General features: G+C 44.5%; 1 protein-coding gene across 6 annotated transcripts in view; it reads left to right on the forward strand.

Annotated features, from left to right (window-relative positions):
* Positions 1-17,034, forward strand: part of GARNL3 (GTPase activating Rap/RanGAP domain like 3) — a 144,915-nt gene that overhangs the window by 65,125 nt on the left and 62,756 nt on the right. For all 6 annotated transcript variants that reach the window (XM_082695611.1, XM_082695612.1, XM_082695615.1 and 3 more), the window contains 2 exons: positions 12,230-12,329; positions 13,914-14,032. In XM_082695611.1, the coding sequence (XP_082551737.1) occupies positions 12,230-12,329; positions 13,914-14,032 (219 nt within the window). The remainder of the gene's footprint in view (positions 1-12,229; positions 12,330-13,913; positions 14,033-17,034) is intronic.

The raw sequence follows: 17,034 nt of genomic DNA on the forward strand, positions 1-17,034 counted from the left end.
CTTGATTGTGTCTTTTGAAGCACAGACGTTTTTAAATATAATGATGTCTCATCTACCTCGCTTTTCTTTTTTCTGCTCATGCTTTTCATGTCATTTCTGAGAAGCATTGCCTAGTTCAAGGTGGCTCAGTCACTTCTTACACTTACTGTTCCAGGAAAGACAGTGTCGGATTTGCCTTGTTTTCTTTCGATACGGTCAGGATAATGGTGTTACCATCTGTGGCAGATCATTTCCCTGTGTGACGTTGCGGGGGCTCTCTGCCATGTGATCTCACCTACTGTGTGCCCCTCTGTGCGTGGCCACAGAACAGTTGCTGGTATTGTTCTTGAAAATGAATTTTTAGTATTACTAGGAGGCCCAGGTTGAGTCTCCTTTTGGTAGGGCGTTCTAGATCATGAGTTAAAATAAATGCCTATTGGGTCTTTTTCTCAGTTCCTGACACAGAGCGGCCCAAACCTGTGAATTTCCCAAGTGCAGAGAGTGATCAGTGTGTCTTTTGTCATGTTAATGAAGTGGCTTTTGGGAAACCCCTCAGGATGGCGGCTGGTCACCAGAGAAACCTCCCATACAGTTATAGGGTTTGAACTTCCTTTTCCACCCCTGACCTCCAACCCTGGGGAGAAGAGAAGGGCCGAAGATTGAGTTCAGTTGTCAGTGGCCAATGAGTTAATAAAACACAATTTCATTGATGATTTAATCAATCAAAGCCTCCATAAAAACCCACAGGATGGGGGATCAGAGAGCTTCTGGTTTGGGGAACACGGGGAGATTTGGGGAGCTCCACACCCTTCCCCATGCTTTGCCCTGTGCCTCCTTAACAGAGTTATATCCTTTTATAATGAATCTAGTTAGTAGTTAATCCAGTAATCTAGTTAGTAAAATGTTCCTCTTGAGTCCTGTAAGACACTCTAGCGAATTAATTGAACCCAAGGAGAGGGTCATTGGATCCTCCGATCTATAGCTGGTTGGTCAGAAGCACAGGTGGGATGAGCCCTTCACCTGCGGGACCCGAGGCTGTCTTCAGGTAGATGGTGTCAGAACGGATTTGAATTTCAGAACCCCCAGCTGCTGTCAGAGAAGTGCTTGTTGATGTGGGGAGAAAACACATATTGGAATTGATGTCAGAATCAGAGGGGCTTGCACATTCTCTTGCCAGACACAGTAAACTAAATTCCCAGTGTGAGACTTTCCAAACCGCCCTGGTGCTGCAGAACAGAGTTGCGGGTTTATGTGAAGGCTGGTTTGCGGGCACACCACCTCAGAGACACTCCCCGCTCAGCTCTCCTGGGCACTGACAACCTTCCCTGTAGCCTCTGAGGTCCAGGGGGTCTCTTCGGGTTCCCTTTTCCTTGAATGTGTTTCCTTGAACGTGGGGCCCTTTTGGAGCTACAGCATAATGGGGTGGGGGGTGTCTCCTATTACACTGACCTGCTTCAGCGGGTCTGGGGCTTTGTTGTTTTGCCCTCTGGCCCCAGGAAGCCACCAAAACTCAAGTTTAGTTTCACCCAGACTGACAGATATCCTCAAGCTGAAAAAGGTGGCCATGGCCCCCCCACCCCTCTGGGTTCCCACTTGGCTCTGTTTGGGCTGCCATTTCTGGACTATCTCGTGAGCACAGCAAGGGCTTTTAAGGAGATGATTTGAATCTTTTTCGAGCAGTTTGAGTTTTTGCCACAGGAAGGTTAGTTGAATAATCTAGCCCACCATTACCAAACACAAAAGTTGTCTCAGGAGTGTCTTTTCCCATTACGCGTCATGTCATTCATTCAGCTCTCATTCGTCGGATCCTTCCTTGGTGCCAAGTAGTCTGTGCACTGGTGATGTAGGGGGTGGGTAGGATTGCTGAGCTTCCCGCCTGGTGCCCTCGCAGACCGGCGGGCGGAGGAGTCAATGAACAGGTGCACAATACCCTAGGCAGAAAGCAAGTGTTGGCAAGTACTATGGGGAAACCAGATTGGCGTGTGGCACCAAGCGAGAGGGAGAGCCCCACTTCGCTGAGATGGTCAAACAGGGCCTCCCCAGGGATGACACAGTGAGCCCGAGGCCTCTCAGCTGTGCTTCTCAGACCACCAGGGGTAAAGGACCCACTTTTTAATTTCTGATCTGTTGCAGAACTCAGTGTGGTCCTACTGTGCGTCCCCAGCCCACAGCATCCCCTTCACAGAATGCCCCCCCAAACTGAGAAACACCCCGATAGGTCTGGACTCTGTTTAAAGAAATGAACCCCCTGAGCATGACTTCGGTCACACGGTCATGTCAAAATGCTTGTAAAGCGTCCTCAATGCTTCTCCGTTGTTGTCCATGTCATCACTGAGCGGGAAGAAGCCTGCAGACGAGCGCCCGTCCGTCCGCTTCTCACTGCCTCGGAGGTCATCTAGGCCAGTCCCCCACCCAAGGCAAGCGCCCCTACACCAGCTTCGCTCCAGTCAGCTCATAGGTCCCTGCTCGAATGTTTCTGCAGGAATGGGGAAGGGGCTCCCTCCGTGATAGCTCGCTTTCCTCCAGACAGTGGCCAAGTGTCCTACGATTCAGTTAGGACATAACTGCCCGAGTTAGCCCCGTAAGACGGCCCTTATTTCAGACACCAGTTGCAAGTATCAGGTTGCCAGGTCACCCACACTTCTGTCCCACTTGGTTGTAAAGTCAGGCGTTCCCACAGCAACCCCCCACCCCAGGTTTAATAATTGGCTAAAATGACTCATAGAATTTAGGAAAGCCCTTCACTTGCTCTCCCGTTTACTACAAAGGATACAACTCAGGATCAGCCAGACAGGAGAGATGCCCAGAGCAAGGTTTTGGGGGGCGAGGGCAGGCACGGAGCTCCCACGCCCCCGCTGGGAGGACCACCCACCCGGCACCTTCTTGTGTTCACCAGTCGAGCAAATCATTGGCCATTAAGGATTGAATCGGTCTGCAGTCCCTCCTCTCCCACAGGGTTCACCGTGGGGCTGAAAGGTACAAGCTTCTGATCAAGGCTTGGGCTTCCTAGCAAGCGGCTCCTTCCTGAAGCTCTTTAGAGACCCAGCAAGGGCCCCTCGTTAGAACAAAAGGCACTCCTGTCACCTTCATCACTCAGGACATCCCCAGGGTTCTTTTTGTTGGGCAGAATTCATCTGTTTCTATTTTCCACTCAGAGTTGCTATTTACATTTTCTGTAAGTCTTCGCCCTCCTCGCCATGGTGGGCCTCCAGCGTTCCAGGACATGTGCTGCTTTCCTCCTGAGATGTGGACTCTGCTCCACTCATCATCGTCCTCACTGTGCTCCTGGGCCACGTGGGAGGTTGTTGATGTTAAGCTGAAGTGGTCAGAACTAAATTCGGGGCTCCAGGTACATCCCACACAGGGACAAGGGGGAGTAGGCTCGTCCCTTTCCTTGCCAGGCACACTCTCTTTTTACAAAGCCAGTGATTCATTACAGACCTTCGATAAAGCTGCCCCTTGCCCCAGTCTTCTTCACGATGTAGTGGAGACAATTTTGGAGTCAAGCAAACGTGGGTTCGGGCTTCACTCTATCACTTACCAGATTATGACTCAACTTCTTAGAGCCTTAGTCTCCAGACAGGTGAAATGGGTGCGGATTCCTGCTTTGTAGCACCTGGCCTTCTCCTTCCTGTACTTACGCACTTAGAATTCATCCCCAAATGTAGGATTTTCTGTTGTCCATACTAAATTTAATCTCATCAGTGTGTCCCTGATTGCTAATTGTCAAGAGGTTTTTTTTTTTTTTTTGACATCTTGATTCTGTCACCTGTCCTATTAGCTAACCCACTGAGAAGCTTTCCATTACCTTCCACTGTGCTTCTCCTGCCATCTGTGTGCTCACTCAGATTATTAATTAAAATGAGTGTGACCCCCCCGGGTGGATCACTGGAGACCTCCCTTACAGCTCACTTGTATGTACCAATTAGTATATTGTGAAGCAGAGGGACAATCTTTCAGCTTTTTATAAATCAATCTTCCTTGGTGTGGGAGGATTCTCTTATACACTGTTGGGGGATATGCAAACGAGACAATCTTTTGGAAGGGCAATTAGCAATAATTAAAAATGCACACACCATTTGGCCAGTAGTTCTACTGCTAGAATGTGTATTGTAACGTTATTTTAAATAGGGGGAAAAAAAAAACCCACCTGGAAGCAACTTTGATTTCTATCAGTAAAGGAGTAATTACATAAATTATGATACATTTATACAATAAAATGCTTAGTAGCTATTAGAAAGAATGAGGCAGTAGTATATGTAATACCACAGAGAAATGTTTAGGGTCCAGTTAGACCGAAAAGCAAGTTCCAGAATGATTAGGATATATCATGCATTTCCTTAACAGACAAAAAGGTAAATAAGTTTGTCAGTATGCAAGAAAGTTTCCAAAAGAATAGATAAGAATTAAGCAGTAATTGCTTCTAGAGAATGGAAATGGCAAGTCAGGAAAGACGTCAGAGAACCTTGACTTGCCACAGCAGGTCCTTCTATGCCATTTACAGATGTTACATATCTCTACACAACTGTAGTATTTAATTTTTATAAAAACCTGCATCGTCACTAAAAAGAACAAGGTAAATCTAAATGTACTGACCTAGAAATATTTCCAAGATAATTTCTATTTTTAAAAATTTTATTTATTTAATCTCTACATCCACCATGGGGTTCGAACTCATGACCCTGAGATCAAGAGTTGTGTGCTCTTCTGACTGAGCCAGCCAGGCACCCCCTAAGATATTTTCTTTAGTGGAAAAAATCAGGTTTCAGTGTAATAGCTCCACTAGCCTACCATTTATGAAAATAAATTCTATGTGTATACACATATGTGTTTGTTACAAATTTATCTGTATATGTGGACATGGATGTGAACTTAATGTTGTATGCACAAATGTAGACAGCAAACACACCTTTGTAAATGCATACAAAGGTCTGAGACTAACCACATCAAACTGGTAGAATGGTTATCAAAGGCAAAGGATGTGGACAGGGACATGGAGGACCAAAAGAGACAGATTTTACTTTGTGTGTGGTTTCACTTTTTCAACCAGCTTATATTTATTTGCATTTGCAATTCAGAAGTCTTTAGTGCGTTTTTTTTTTAAATCCATCTTCTTTATTGCCAGCATTCTCTCAGCAATTTAAACCTAGAAACTGAAGTAAAGTCTGTTTAAATGCATTCTCTCATTAATTGGGCTCACTCTGGAACAGACTCTCAGAACTCCCAGGTGTTATATAAAACAAGGGATCTCATCTGCAGTTCAAGTTCATGGTGCAGATTCCCTGCTTCAAGTCCAACACTAGCAAACATTCAGATAAAATGAGGGTGTTATATGTAGATTTTGATTACATTCTCCTCAAAATATCCTGGCCAGATTCGTTCAGTCCTCCCCTTCACATCCCACGAGTATAAATGGAGTAACAAGATAAAATAAGATCAGATAAGATAGGATAAAATAAAATAAAATAAGATAAAATAAAATAAAAAGACAGTGGCTCAGTCGGTTAAGCGTCCCACTCTTGGCTTGGGCTCAGGTCATGATCTCAGGCTTCATGCTTAGCAGGAAGTCTGTTTCTCCCTCTGCTCCTCCCCACGCTCACTCTCCCTCTCAAATAAATCTTTTTTTAAATAACATTTTATTCATTTATTTGTTGGAGAGAAAGAAAGTACACAAGCAGGGGGAGCAGCAGGCAGAGGGAGAAGCAGGCTCCCTGCTGAGCAAGGAGCCCCATGTGGGACTCAATCCCAGGACTCTGGGATCCTGACCTGACCTGAAGGCAGATGCTTAACTGACTGAGCCACTCAGGCACCCCTCAAATAAATAAAATCTTAAAAAAGAAAAAAGAAAAAAAAAAAAAGACAATGAAGGCAACAAGGAGCCTTTGTGGGCTTTGGAATTTGATATCGGAATGATTCAGGATTTCTTGGTCTCAGGCCTCATTTAACACTGTGGCATGTTCAGGCATATCTGCAGCATGGAAAAATTTGAGTTTATTACTCTTGATAATATCTTTTAGCAAATGATTATCTAAAGGGGCATAAAACACCTATGAGCATTTGCAGCCTTAATGTTTAGTTGTTTGGCAGATGTGTCCATCAGGGTATTTCCTCCAAACTTGCTTGTTGATGTCAAATAAAGTGTTCCTGGTGTTATTGTCACCTTAAATGTTCTAGACAAAGTTTTTATATCCCTGAAACCCTCTGTAAAATAAATCTTACTTAAGAGACTTAAGGTTGGGGGCGCCTGGGTGGCTCAGTGGGATAAAGCCTCTGTCTTCGGCTCAGGTCACGATCCCAGGGTCCTGGGATTGAGGCCCGCATCGGGCTCTCTGCTCAGCGGGGAGCCTGCTTCCCTTCCTCTCTCTCTGCCTGCCTCTCTGCCTACTTGTGATCTCTGTCTGCCAAATAAATAAATTAAAAATCTTTAAAAAAAACAAAAAGACTTAAGGTTGGGGCGCCTAGGTGGCTCAGTCGGTTGAGCGACTGCCTTCGGCTCAGGTCATGATCCCAGGGTCTTGGGATCGAGGCCTGCATCGGGCTCCCTGCTCAGTGGGGAGCCTGCTTCTCCCTCTCCCTCTTCTGCTCCCCCTGCTTGTACTCTCCCTCTCTGTCAAATAAATAAATAAAATCTTAAAAAAAAAAAAAAGACTTAAGGTTTATTCAAAAATTAATGCCACAGTTAGGCACTACTATGCCCACTCCAGAACCACTAAAAGGAAAATGCCTGAAACACTAAGAGCTGGTCAGAGGACAGGAAACCACTAGAACTCTGCACATCTTGCTAATAGTGTAAGCTGGTGCATCCTCTTTGGAAGTTTAGCACTATGTACTAGACCTGAAGTCTACCTCCTCTGGTCCCAGGCAGTAGCAATGAGTGCTATGGCCACCAAAAGATAGATACAAGACTGTTCATGTGACTTTATTCTTAACGACCCCAAACTGGAGACATCCCATATGTCCAGCAGCCAGAGGTTGCATACATACACTGGGGACTAGCCACACGGCAGTGGGAGAGAGTGAGCTTGTTACATCCCCAACATGGATAAACGTCACAGACCTGGTGCCAAAGGGCAGACCAGACTCCACAAATACACATGCTAGGATTTCATTTCTTCGAAGTTCAAGAGCAAGTAAAATGAATTGTGGTGATAGAAGTCAGGGCAATGGTTACTTTTCACAGTATGACTGGGTACCTTCAGGGCATTGAAGATATTTTCTATCTTGATCCAGGGAGTGGTTCCACGGGTGTCTACATATTTTAAAAATCATTTACTATTCACTCAAGATTTGGGGCCTTTTTTGTCTGCTTCTGGCACTTACCATCAGAAACCAGAGATCATCTTTGGAGTCGCTCTGGCCCGTGGGGTCTTGGGCAGAGGGTACTTTTGTTGTTTCTTTGCTTTAGTCTCCTTTCCTTGTCAGCTCCTGTGTATGTTTGTGTCTTTACACCTCATCGTATGTGATTTTAACAAGGGACATGAAGTGTCTCACTCTGCGAGACTAACAACTTTTTTGGTGTTGGGGTCCCCCCCCCCCCATTTTAATTAAGGATTCAGTGAAGACAAAAATTGAGTAGTTAGGTTTTTGATCATTTAAAAAAACACAAACACCTCATAATTGACACTTTGTACTTGATAGAGATTTGGGGCATGCCACCGGCCAGAGTCCCGTCTGTGACTCTGAGACGCTCCTCCCATGTTACTCCGTCCTGCGGTTGCTAGTGTCCAGACCTCTGGGAGGGGAGAAAGCAGATCCGTTGCTTCAGAAGATCTAGAGTGTGGGGGCCAGTTTTTACATCCTTTGACCCCCTTGGCAATCTCTGAAGCCTGTAGACCCCTTCTCAGAATGTTTTTGAATGCGTAAAACAGAACACACGGGATTACAAAGGAAAACAGTAAATTGAAATATATCGGAGGGGTGGCTCAGCTAGTTAAAGCATCTGACTCTTGATTTCAGCTCAGGTCATGATCTCAGGGTCATGAGATCGAGTCCTGCATCAGGCTCACGCTTGGCTGAGAGCCAGCTTAAGATTATCTCCCTCCCTCCCTGACCCCTGCATACTCTGTCTAAAAAACAGAAAAGAAATAGTTATCAGAGGCTTAACCCATTGAGCCACCCAGGTGCCCCAGATGGATTTTTTAAAAACCTCATTTATGATACAGTAATATATACCCTTTTTTATCAGTACATTAAATAACAAATCCAGCAGCAGGACTTAGAACTATTACAGTTTTGAACCAGGAAGATTGTAAACAGTGTTTAAGATATCTGCAGCCACTGTAGTGAGTTCTGAAAATATCTCTGATTTGTGCATGTGCACATGCGTGTGCATGTGTGTACGTGCGTGTGACATGGTTATCAGGGCTGTTTGTTCTACTGTAGTTCTGTTTTGTTGCTGTTATTGTTTTGACTGACATTTGTGGTTGAAAGAAACATTTTTTAAAAGATTTTATTTTTTTTTTTAAGATTTTTTTTATTTATTTGACAGAGACACAGTGAGAGAGGGAACACAAGCAGGGGGAGTGGGAGAGAGAGAAGCAGGCTCCCCACGAACAGGAAGCCCAGTGCAGGGCTCGATCCCAGGAACCTGGGATCATGACCTGAGCCGAAGACAGACTGAGCTTAACGACTGAGTCACCCAGACGCCCTGAGAATTTTTTTTTTAAAGATTTTATTTATTTGACAGACAGAGATCCAAGTAGGCCGAGAGGCAGGCAGAGGGAGAGGAGGAAGCAGACTCCCCACTGAGCAGAGAGCCCGATGCGGGGCTCCATCCCAGGACCCTGAGATCATGACCCAAGTTGAAGGCAGAGGCTGTAACCCACTGAGCCACCCAGGCGCCCCCCGAGATTTTATTTTTAAGTCATCTCTGCAACCAGCATAGGGCTCAAACTTAAAACCCTGAGATCAGGAGTCTATTGACTGAGCTCTACTGACTGAGACAACAGGTGACCCAAGAAACACTACATTTTTGTTAGAAGTTAGGGAAATCAAGTTTTGGTTATTTTTTTCTTTACCCACATTCATGCCCTCCCTGCCTTCTTTTAGAACCTCTGGCATAGAGGTGCCTGGGTGGCTCAGTCATTAATCGTCTGCCTTTGGCTCTGGTCCTGATCACAGAGTCCTGGGATCGAGCCCCACATCGGGCTTCCTGCTGAGCGGGAAGCCTGCTTCTCCCTCTCCCACTCCCCCTGCTTGTGTACTCTGTCTGGCTGTGTCTCTCTCTCTGTCAAATAAATAAAACCTTTTTTTTTTTTTAAGATTTTATCTATTTACCACCACCAACAACAACCACCACCACCCCACCACCTGACCCACCACCACCACTACCACCACCAAAAAAAAAAAAAAAAAAATTTTATCTATTTATTTGACAGAGATCACAAGTAGGCAGAGAGGCAGGCAGAGGGAGAGGGGGAAGCAGGCTCCCCACGGAGCAGAGAGCCCGATGCAGGGCTTTATCCCAGGACCCTGGGATCATGACCTGAGCCAAAGACAGAGGCTTTAACCCACTGAGCCACCCAGGCGCCCCAAAAAATAAAATCTTTAAAAAAAAAAAAAAAGAACTGCTGGCATAGAGCATTGCTTCTCAAAGTTTAGTCTTCCTAGTTACCTGGGATGCTTGTGAAACTACAGATTCTTGGGCCACGCCCACAGAGATCCTGAGGAATCTGGAATGGTCCCAGGGTAATATTTTAACAAATCTAGAAGCCCAGAGCCAAGACCTGGTGCTGTGCCATCAAGTCTGGGAAGCTCCAGAGGCCCAAGTTCCTGGTTCCTTCAGAGTCTCCTCAAGGCTCTGCTGATGGTGTCTAGGGTCTCAGGCCTTGGGACAATGGCACCAACTGCAGTGCCATCTGGCTGGTGAAGGCCAGGTGCCTGAGCCGGACACCCCCTGTGTCTGGTCAGCTGATGCCTGAGCCTGGCTGGTGGGCCCCGAGGTCATGCTGCAGCTGCACGTGGCCCCATGGCATAGGGGACTGTGGATGGACGTTGCCAGTGGTTTATGATTATAAAGTGAATACTGTTGACAATGAATCACCCAGAAATTCTACCAGAAGCAAAATCCAATTGTTACGTGCTCTTCTTGAGTCACACCAAAAGGTCAAAACCAAGAGGCAACATCTTGAACAGGGGATCAACATTAACATCCCCAGTGAGGAGCAGATAGAGGTCTTGAAGTACAGTAAGCTGAGAAGGACAAGCCCCCACATTGTGTAGCCTTCTGACTGGGCACGCGTGCCCTGCCCCTCATCGTGGGGCAACATCAGATAAACCTAGAAGAAGTCATGCTTGATTTTAAAAAAGAAGAGGGGAGGAGCATGCCATGTTCTTTAAAAACGTCAGTGTTGTAAAAGGCAGAGTCTGTGGAAATTTGCAGAAGAAGGGAATTTAGAGACCCGACAACCCCATCATCCTGCACCCGAGAGGGAAAATACTTTAAATGACGTTTTAAAGTCAATTCACAAGATTGGAATGCAGATGGTAGATTAGAGGTACCATATCCATGTTAAATTTGTAAAAGTTGGTAAAGCTATATTGTGGTTATGTAAGAAGATCTATTCTTGGGAAATACACACTGAGGCACTTAGGGATAAAGTGTTGTTATTTGTGCATCGTAGTCTTAAACGGTTCAGAAAAAATGTGTGTGTGTGTGTGTGTGTGTGTGTGTGAGCAAAGGAATAAATGGGGTAAAATGTTTGCAGTAGGTAAATCTGTTAAAGCGTATACAGATGCTCTGTGCAGTCCCATTCCCACAACTTTTATGTAAGTTCAAAATTATTTCCAAATTAAAATATATATATATATATATACATATATATATATATATGTACATAGACTCAGTAGCTGATTTTTTTAAAACTCAAGAAAATTCCATAAAAGCACAATACTAAGAAACATTACCTACCTTTTTTACTCCTTGTAGAGTTTTTTAAATTTTATTTTTATTTAAATTAAATTTTTAAAAAAGGAAAAAAAACAACCCTCCAGGATTGGCCCTGACTCAGTTCGAGCTCCACTGCTTAGGAGCTCAGCAACCTTAGGCAGCGTCGCTGAAGTGTCCGAGCCACACTTTCTTCATCTGAAAGTAGAGGCTAAAATAAAATCTGTGTCACAAAGTTGGTGGAGATGCTATGGAGCTAATGCGTATAAAGTACCCTTAAAGCTCTCTCAATGAGTGTCAGTATTTCCGGAGCATGTAAAAGACAGAAAGCATCCTAATTCACTTTTTAAGTTATATAATTCTGGAAGCATAACAGCACTTTGTACAGAAAAGAAACCTACAAGCTGCATCTCACTAACAAATATGTTACATAATTCATATTTTTTAAAACTCCAGCAGTGTATCGAAAGAATACCATACACCATGACTTAGTCGGATATATTCCAGACATTTCAGAAACATTCAGCATCGGAAGAGCCAGTAGTATAATTCATTACATTAGTCTGATTTTTCCGCCATTTAACCTATTTTCTTAAGAGTTGCCAAAAAAACCTTTCAGTGCAATTTGGTATTGATTCCTGAGAATGGCCTCTCTGTAAGCTTGGAATGGAAGGAAACCCCCTTCGACATGATAAAGTGACCACAAATGTCTAGGAAATCACCAGAAGCATATTGGAATCAGAAAAGTACATTCCAGTCGTCTGCTGTATACACATGGCGCAAAGTAGAGGCCAATGGAGGTTCAGTATGATTGCATTTTGGTAAGAAAAATGAGAATGTCTGTCCATGTAAGAAAAGAAGGAGAGGAAGCCATACCAAATCATTTATGGTGACTATCTTTGGAGAGAAGATTAACATCATTCATTATGTTTACCCATAATTTCCCCCATTAACTGTGTGACCTTATGACACATTTTTACAATTCTACAACAAAAATATGAACTCGAGAGGCCGCAGAGATGTTATTCCAGGTGAAATGGGCCTGTCACAGGGGTACCAAACGGAAGGGCGTGCCTCTAGGGGGCACCAACTCCCAAATATTTGGAAGCTTTGGGCCAGAAAGGAAAGTTCAAGTTTACACTCAAGCTGGAAATAGCAGAGTCTCCTAGTTCCCTCCGTTCTTTCTGCTCTACCCAGAGGACCTTCCAAATGCTGCTGTGATGTGGCCGCGGGAACATGTGCTCCCAGCCCTGTTCGTAAGCTTTTGACAATGACTTCTCTGGTTCTTAGTCCCCAGGTTCACTGCCCGCTTCTTGTTTACTTTCTGAATAAGCCTCTTAATGGAACGACTTTGTCTGATTACAGAATGCAACCGCTCTGCCCGGGACGTGGCGAAGAACAGACGTGCACTTAGAGAACCCAGAATACCACACCAGATGGTATTTCAAGTATTTTTTAGGACAAGGTAACTATGCCATTAGGGTGGTTGGGAGGAAAGGATATTCAAAATGCAAATTAAATGTTGGTGTAATTTCTTTCTGCTGCCCCTAGAAGTGTGAAACTAACCGGGTTAGGGACATTAATATCAGGTTAATAGCTTTGTCAATGGAAAGATTCAATTCAGTGTCAGTCCTAGAATTTTTCATATATATTCATATATGAAACTATAGATATATAGTTATATAGAGAAGCTACATGTAGATATAGAGATAGAGACAGATAATGGGTTTTTTGGTCTGTTATTTTTGTCCCTTGGGAGTAAAGGGAGCTCTGATCATCTAAATAGTTTTTGGAGACCTAAGAAGAATTTGCAGGGTGAAAAACATCTTTAGACCTAACAAGGCAAGTGCCCTGTCTATAGTGAGTTTTGAACGCTTAGTTCAAGACAATGAGGGGGAAAATAAAAAGGACCCCTAGCTCCAGGACCACCATAGAACTAGAGAGGCGTTGTCCCGTGGGCTCTGGTAACGGGCGTTTATCACTTACCATGTGCCAGGCAATAACACTGGCAAAGGCAGTCATTCTCCCAACCTTCACGGAGACTCTAAAATGAGTCTGAATCCTGTTCTGCCATGCTTAACCACAGAATCTTACGCTGGTCACTCTCCACTTCTCTGAGACTTAATTTCCTTATCTGTAAAATGGAGGTGTTACTATTACATACTGAGTAGGCTTGAACAGGAGTTTCAGTGAGATATGCTGGAGAAAGAGCCAAACCCCATGCCTGGCCCAAAGCGACAGCGCGGTCATTAGCAGCAGTGTACATTTAAAGTGAAGGGCTCGGGTGAGCATATGTGGGAAGGCGGAAAACGGGAGTGTGGCTAATAGGAGAGACTGGGAAGGGAAGAATGATCACTGTTTTAGGATTCGAGAGGAGGTAGATAAATTGCTTATCAGGCTAATGCCTGTATTTCTAGAAGATGTGAGGCGGGGACTGTATCATGAGAGTGATCAGACCCAAACGATATCTTTTTAAAAATCTGATACTGTTTTATTCTAAGAAGTTCACTTACTGGACAAGGCATATTTCTTTATAAAGAAAGAAATCAGTGGGAAAGTTGTCATCCTCCCAAATGGTTGAAAGCATAGTGCCCAGAGCAGCGGTGACTTTAGAGAAAACTGGTGCCATCAGTTCAGATGCCGAGAAACTCAGAGGTAAGGTAGGCTCTGGAATTGGTGAACTCAGGGGCTTGGTGCTGTCATCAAGGCTGGACCTCCTCAGGGTCACAAGGTGGTTGCAGCACTTCCGGGAATCACTTCTAGACACCGCCCATGTCCAAAGGAAGGAGCAGGCCATCTTTAAGAATAAGGAAGCCTTTCCAGAAACTGCCTGACCCATTTCTCCTCCTGTCTTGTTGGCCAGAATTGGTCACTTGTCCATTTCTGAACCAGTCACTGTCAAGGAGAAGGTCAATGTGATCAGGTTCTTTCCGGAGCTGGATTTGGGATTCTTGTTCTGTGCTTATGTGGGAAGGAAAAATTGTCTACTCCCATCAGGGCCTGGAAGAACCAGTGGGTCTTCACTGTTCTAAACCTGTCTCTTTTCCAGTCCATCAGAATTATATTGGAAATGATGCCGAGAAGAGCCCCTTCTTCCTGTCCGTGACCCTCTCTGACCAAAACAATCAGCGTGTCCCTCAATACCGAGCAATTCTTTGGAGGAAAACAGTAAGTACCTGGCTTACACCTGAGCATCACCACCACGCCAAGTTTGATTAGTGTCTTTGTCACAGTGGTTCAGGGGAGTCTTTTTCTATGAGGTTCTTTGAGTTCTGATAGTCAGGATTATATGATTCAGAGGTAGGGTCTTCAAGCTCTGAGTGTAACCACAACTTGCCCCATACGAGCCACTACCTGGACATGTCCATTCCCTCCGTCTCGCGGGTGGACTACAGAAATGTATTGTACAGAGTATTAACCTTAATCTTGGCTGTTACTAACACTGAGACTGACCAGCCGGCTCACCTTCAACTAAAAGAAACAAAATGTACTGGAGGAATATAATGTTGTTACTGGGATACATCCTACAGCCTGCTCCTGTTTCCCTGGGTCGTTTCAGTCCAGCCCTGAATCTGCTGTGCTTCTAGAATTTCTTTGAGGCTTAGCCCCCTTCATCAATTTCCTGAGGTAGGAAAATGACTTGAGTCTTAACAAGACAAGTACCCCCGTCTGTGGTGGCTTCTGGGGACAGTGACCTGAATAAAGGCAAGTCCCTCCAACTCAGGAATTCAGGCCTCTAGGTCGCTCAGGAAAATTCTCTTATGTCACTATCACGACTTTCCCTTCTCTTTTCTGATTTCTTCAGTAATTCTTCGAGTTGATATCTTTTCTTATTATTTTCTTCCCTTGGGCTTTTTTTTTTTTCCCTTCGCTTCTCTGAGAGGCATTAATAGGCATTAAGGACACTAGAAAGAACAGAGGGTTTGGAATTAAGCAAACCAGTGTCAAATGACATCAGTAGCAAATTCATTCGTGTCAATTTGCAAAAATTGCTGATGCTCTCCATTTTCTTCTTTGTAAACTGGCGAAAACTCTTGGCTGTGGCTCACAGGGTGCTGAGGACTGTATTAAGTGAGGTCTTATTTGAAAATCCACATTTACATGGTGTCCTAAATCCCCAAATCTTAAACTGCTTAAATACCTGAAGGATAGAACATTTTACTTGTGAATCAGTGAGTACAGTGGATAATTAAGAAGCAATAAAATAAATCACACTCAGAAAACCTTAGTCCTCTTATGTGGTGGTCTCGCTTTATGGACGTGTTTGTTGAAAGTCATTACCTAGGAGTTCTGGGTGGCTTCATTGGTTGGGCATTTGACTTCAGCTCAGGTCATGATCTCGGGGCTCCCTGCTCAGTGGGGAGTCTGCTTGTCTCTCTGCCCCAGCCCCCAGTTGCGCACGGTCTCTCTCCCTCTCAAATAAATAAATAAAATCTTTAAAAAAAAAAAAAATGAAAGAAAGAAAGAAAGCCACCACTACCTAATCATTGTATGCGAATTTTTCTCTCAGCAACATGGTATTTCAAAAATTGCTATGTCTATCTTTTTGGGAAAGAACGAATACAGGAACTTAAAGAAACTAATTTTTGTATATACACTCACTCAAAAAAACTAATTTTTTTACATAGACACTTTTAAAAAATTATAATTTTTATACATACATATATATTATACACACACACACACACGTATATAAACACATTTGCATGCATGCAAACAGATACAGCAACTTCAGAAAGCCCAGAAAAAATTTCTAGGAACCATTACAGAGTTGACTGTGGCTAGAAACTTTTTGTGATGATTAAAACTAGTGACCGTGCTAACAGTAAAATCTAACATTTATTGAGCAGTTACTATATGCCACATATTATATACTGAGCTTTTCCAATGCCTTATCTCAAGAGGTATTATTGCAAGTTAGGGAGATTAAATGATGTGGCTGAGGCCACATGCCAGAAATTGGCAGGCCAGGCAGAACTCTGGACTGCACGCCTAGCTGTGAGCGCTGCACATAATTAATTCTGCGTGTGCCTGGTGGCACACAGAAATAGCTCAGGAAGGATTTACTGAAGGAATTAATGAATGACACCAAAGTCCCGCCTGACCCGTGTCCTCTGCTGCCCCTGTTTATATAAATGTCCATGTTATACTGCAGAAATTTTTCTCTTTTTAAGCAGGTTTAAGGTAAAAACCTAATGTAAACCCCAGTTTGCTTTTACTCGTGAATGATTTCCTGGAGAGGGGTTTGGGTTCTTGGCTCTCTCCCCGTGTCACTGAAGTGGGGGGTGTCAGTCTTGCCCTCGTCGGAGCAGTTCTGGAGGAGAGGTGACACACTGGTGGTGCAGGGCTACGTGCCCGTTGTTCTCAAGTTCCCCCATGACAGGCTTTCCCCGTTATTCACCTAATGAGAAGTGATTGTGCACTTGTCTGAAGCCTCTTATCTTCTGCACCAGGAAGACTGTTTTCTGGCCTGATTAGATTTTTAAAGATTTTATTTATTTATTTGAGAGAGAGAAAGAGAGAGAAAGAGCAGGGAGGGGAGATGAACAGAGGCAGAGGGAGAAGCAGACTCCCCACTGAACAGAGAGCCTGACAACATGGGACTTGATCCCAGGACCCTGGGATCATGACCTAAGCTGAAGGCAGACGTTTAACTGACTGAGCCACCCATGCCCGCCACCCCCCCCCCGCCTGTTTTTGTTTTTGTTTTAACTTATTTATTTAATGTTTGCTAATTACGCTATTCCAGTCTGTCTGGCTGAAATATTCTCTTTGGATGACCCTGCCCCTTTTGGACAGTCTTCCTGATTTCTTTCCCCTCCCCTGCTCCCCTCGAAGTTGCTATTTGGGTGCACCGGGAGAGGGCTTATGGGATCTCATAGTGGCAGGACAAGAGAGCCTTGAGTCCACATGGGGCCCCTTGGGTTCTTTCTGGGTTCTGTTGTCGACCTGGTCTCTGAACTGGCAACCATCGAGAGGTAACTGGTTCCCTCTGGCCTTTTTGGGTCACTGAAAATTATGGCCACTGAAATCCACGGTCCCAGCCACTTGTGAAATCGCCGCATGCCGTGACCTCTGTGACCCAATTCCAGGCATCCACTAGTCACTTAGCCTCTCAGCTCTGTACTCACCCGTATCCCCTGCCAGGCCCCAGGCAGGTAGGGAGGAGC

This window comes from Mustela nivalis, assembly GCF_964662115.1.
Source record: "Mustela nivalis genome assembly, chromosome: 13".
In the NCBI taxonomy this organism is placed as follows: domain Eukaryota; kingdom Metazoa; phylum Chordata; class Mammalia; order Carnivora; family Mustelidae; genus Mustela; species Mustela nivalis.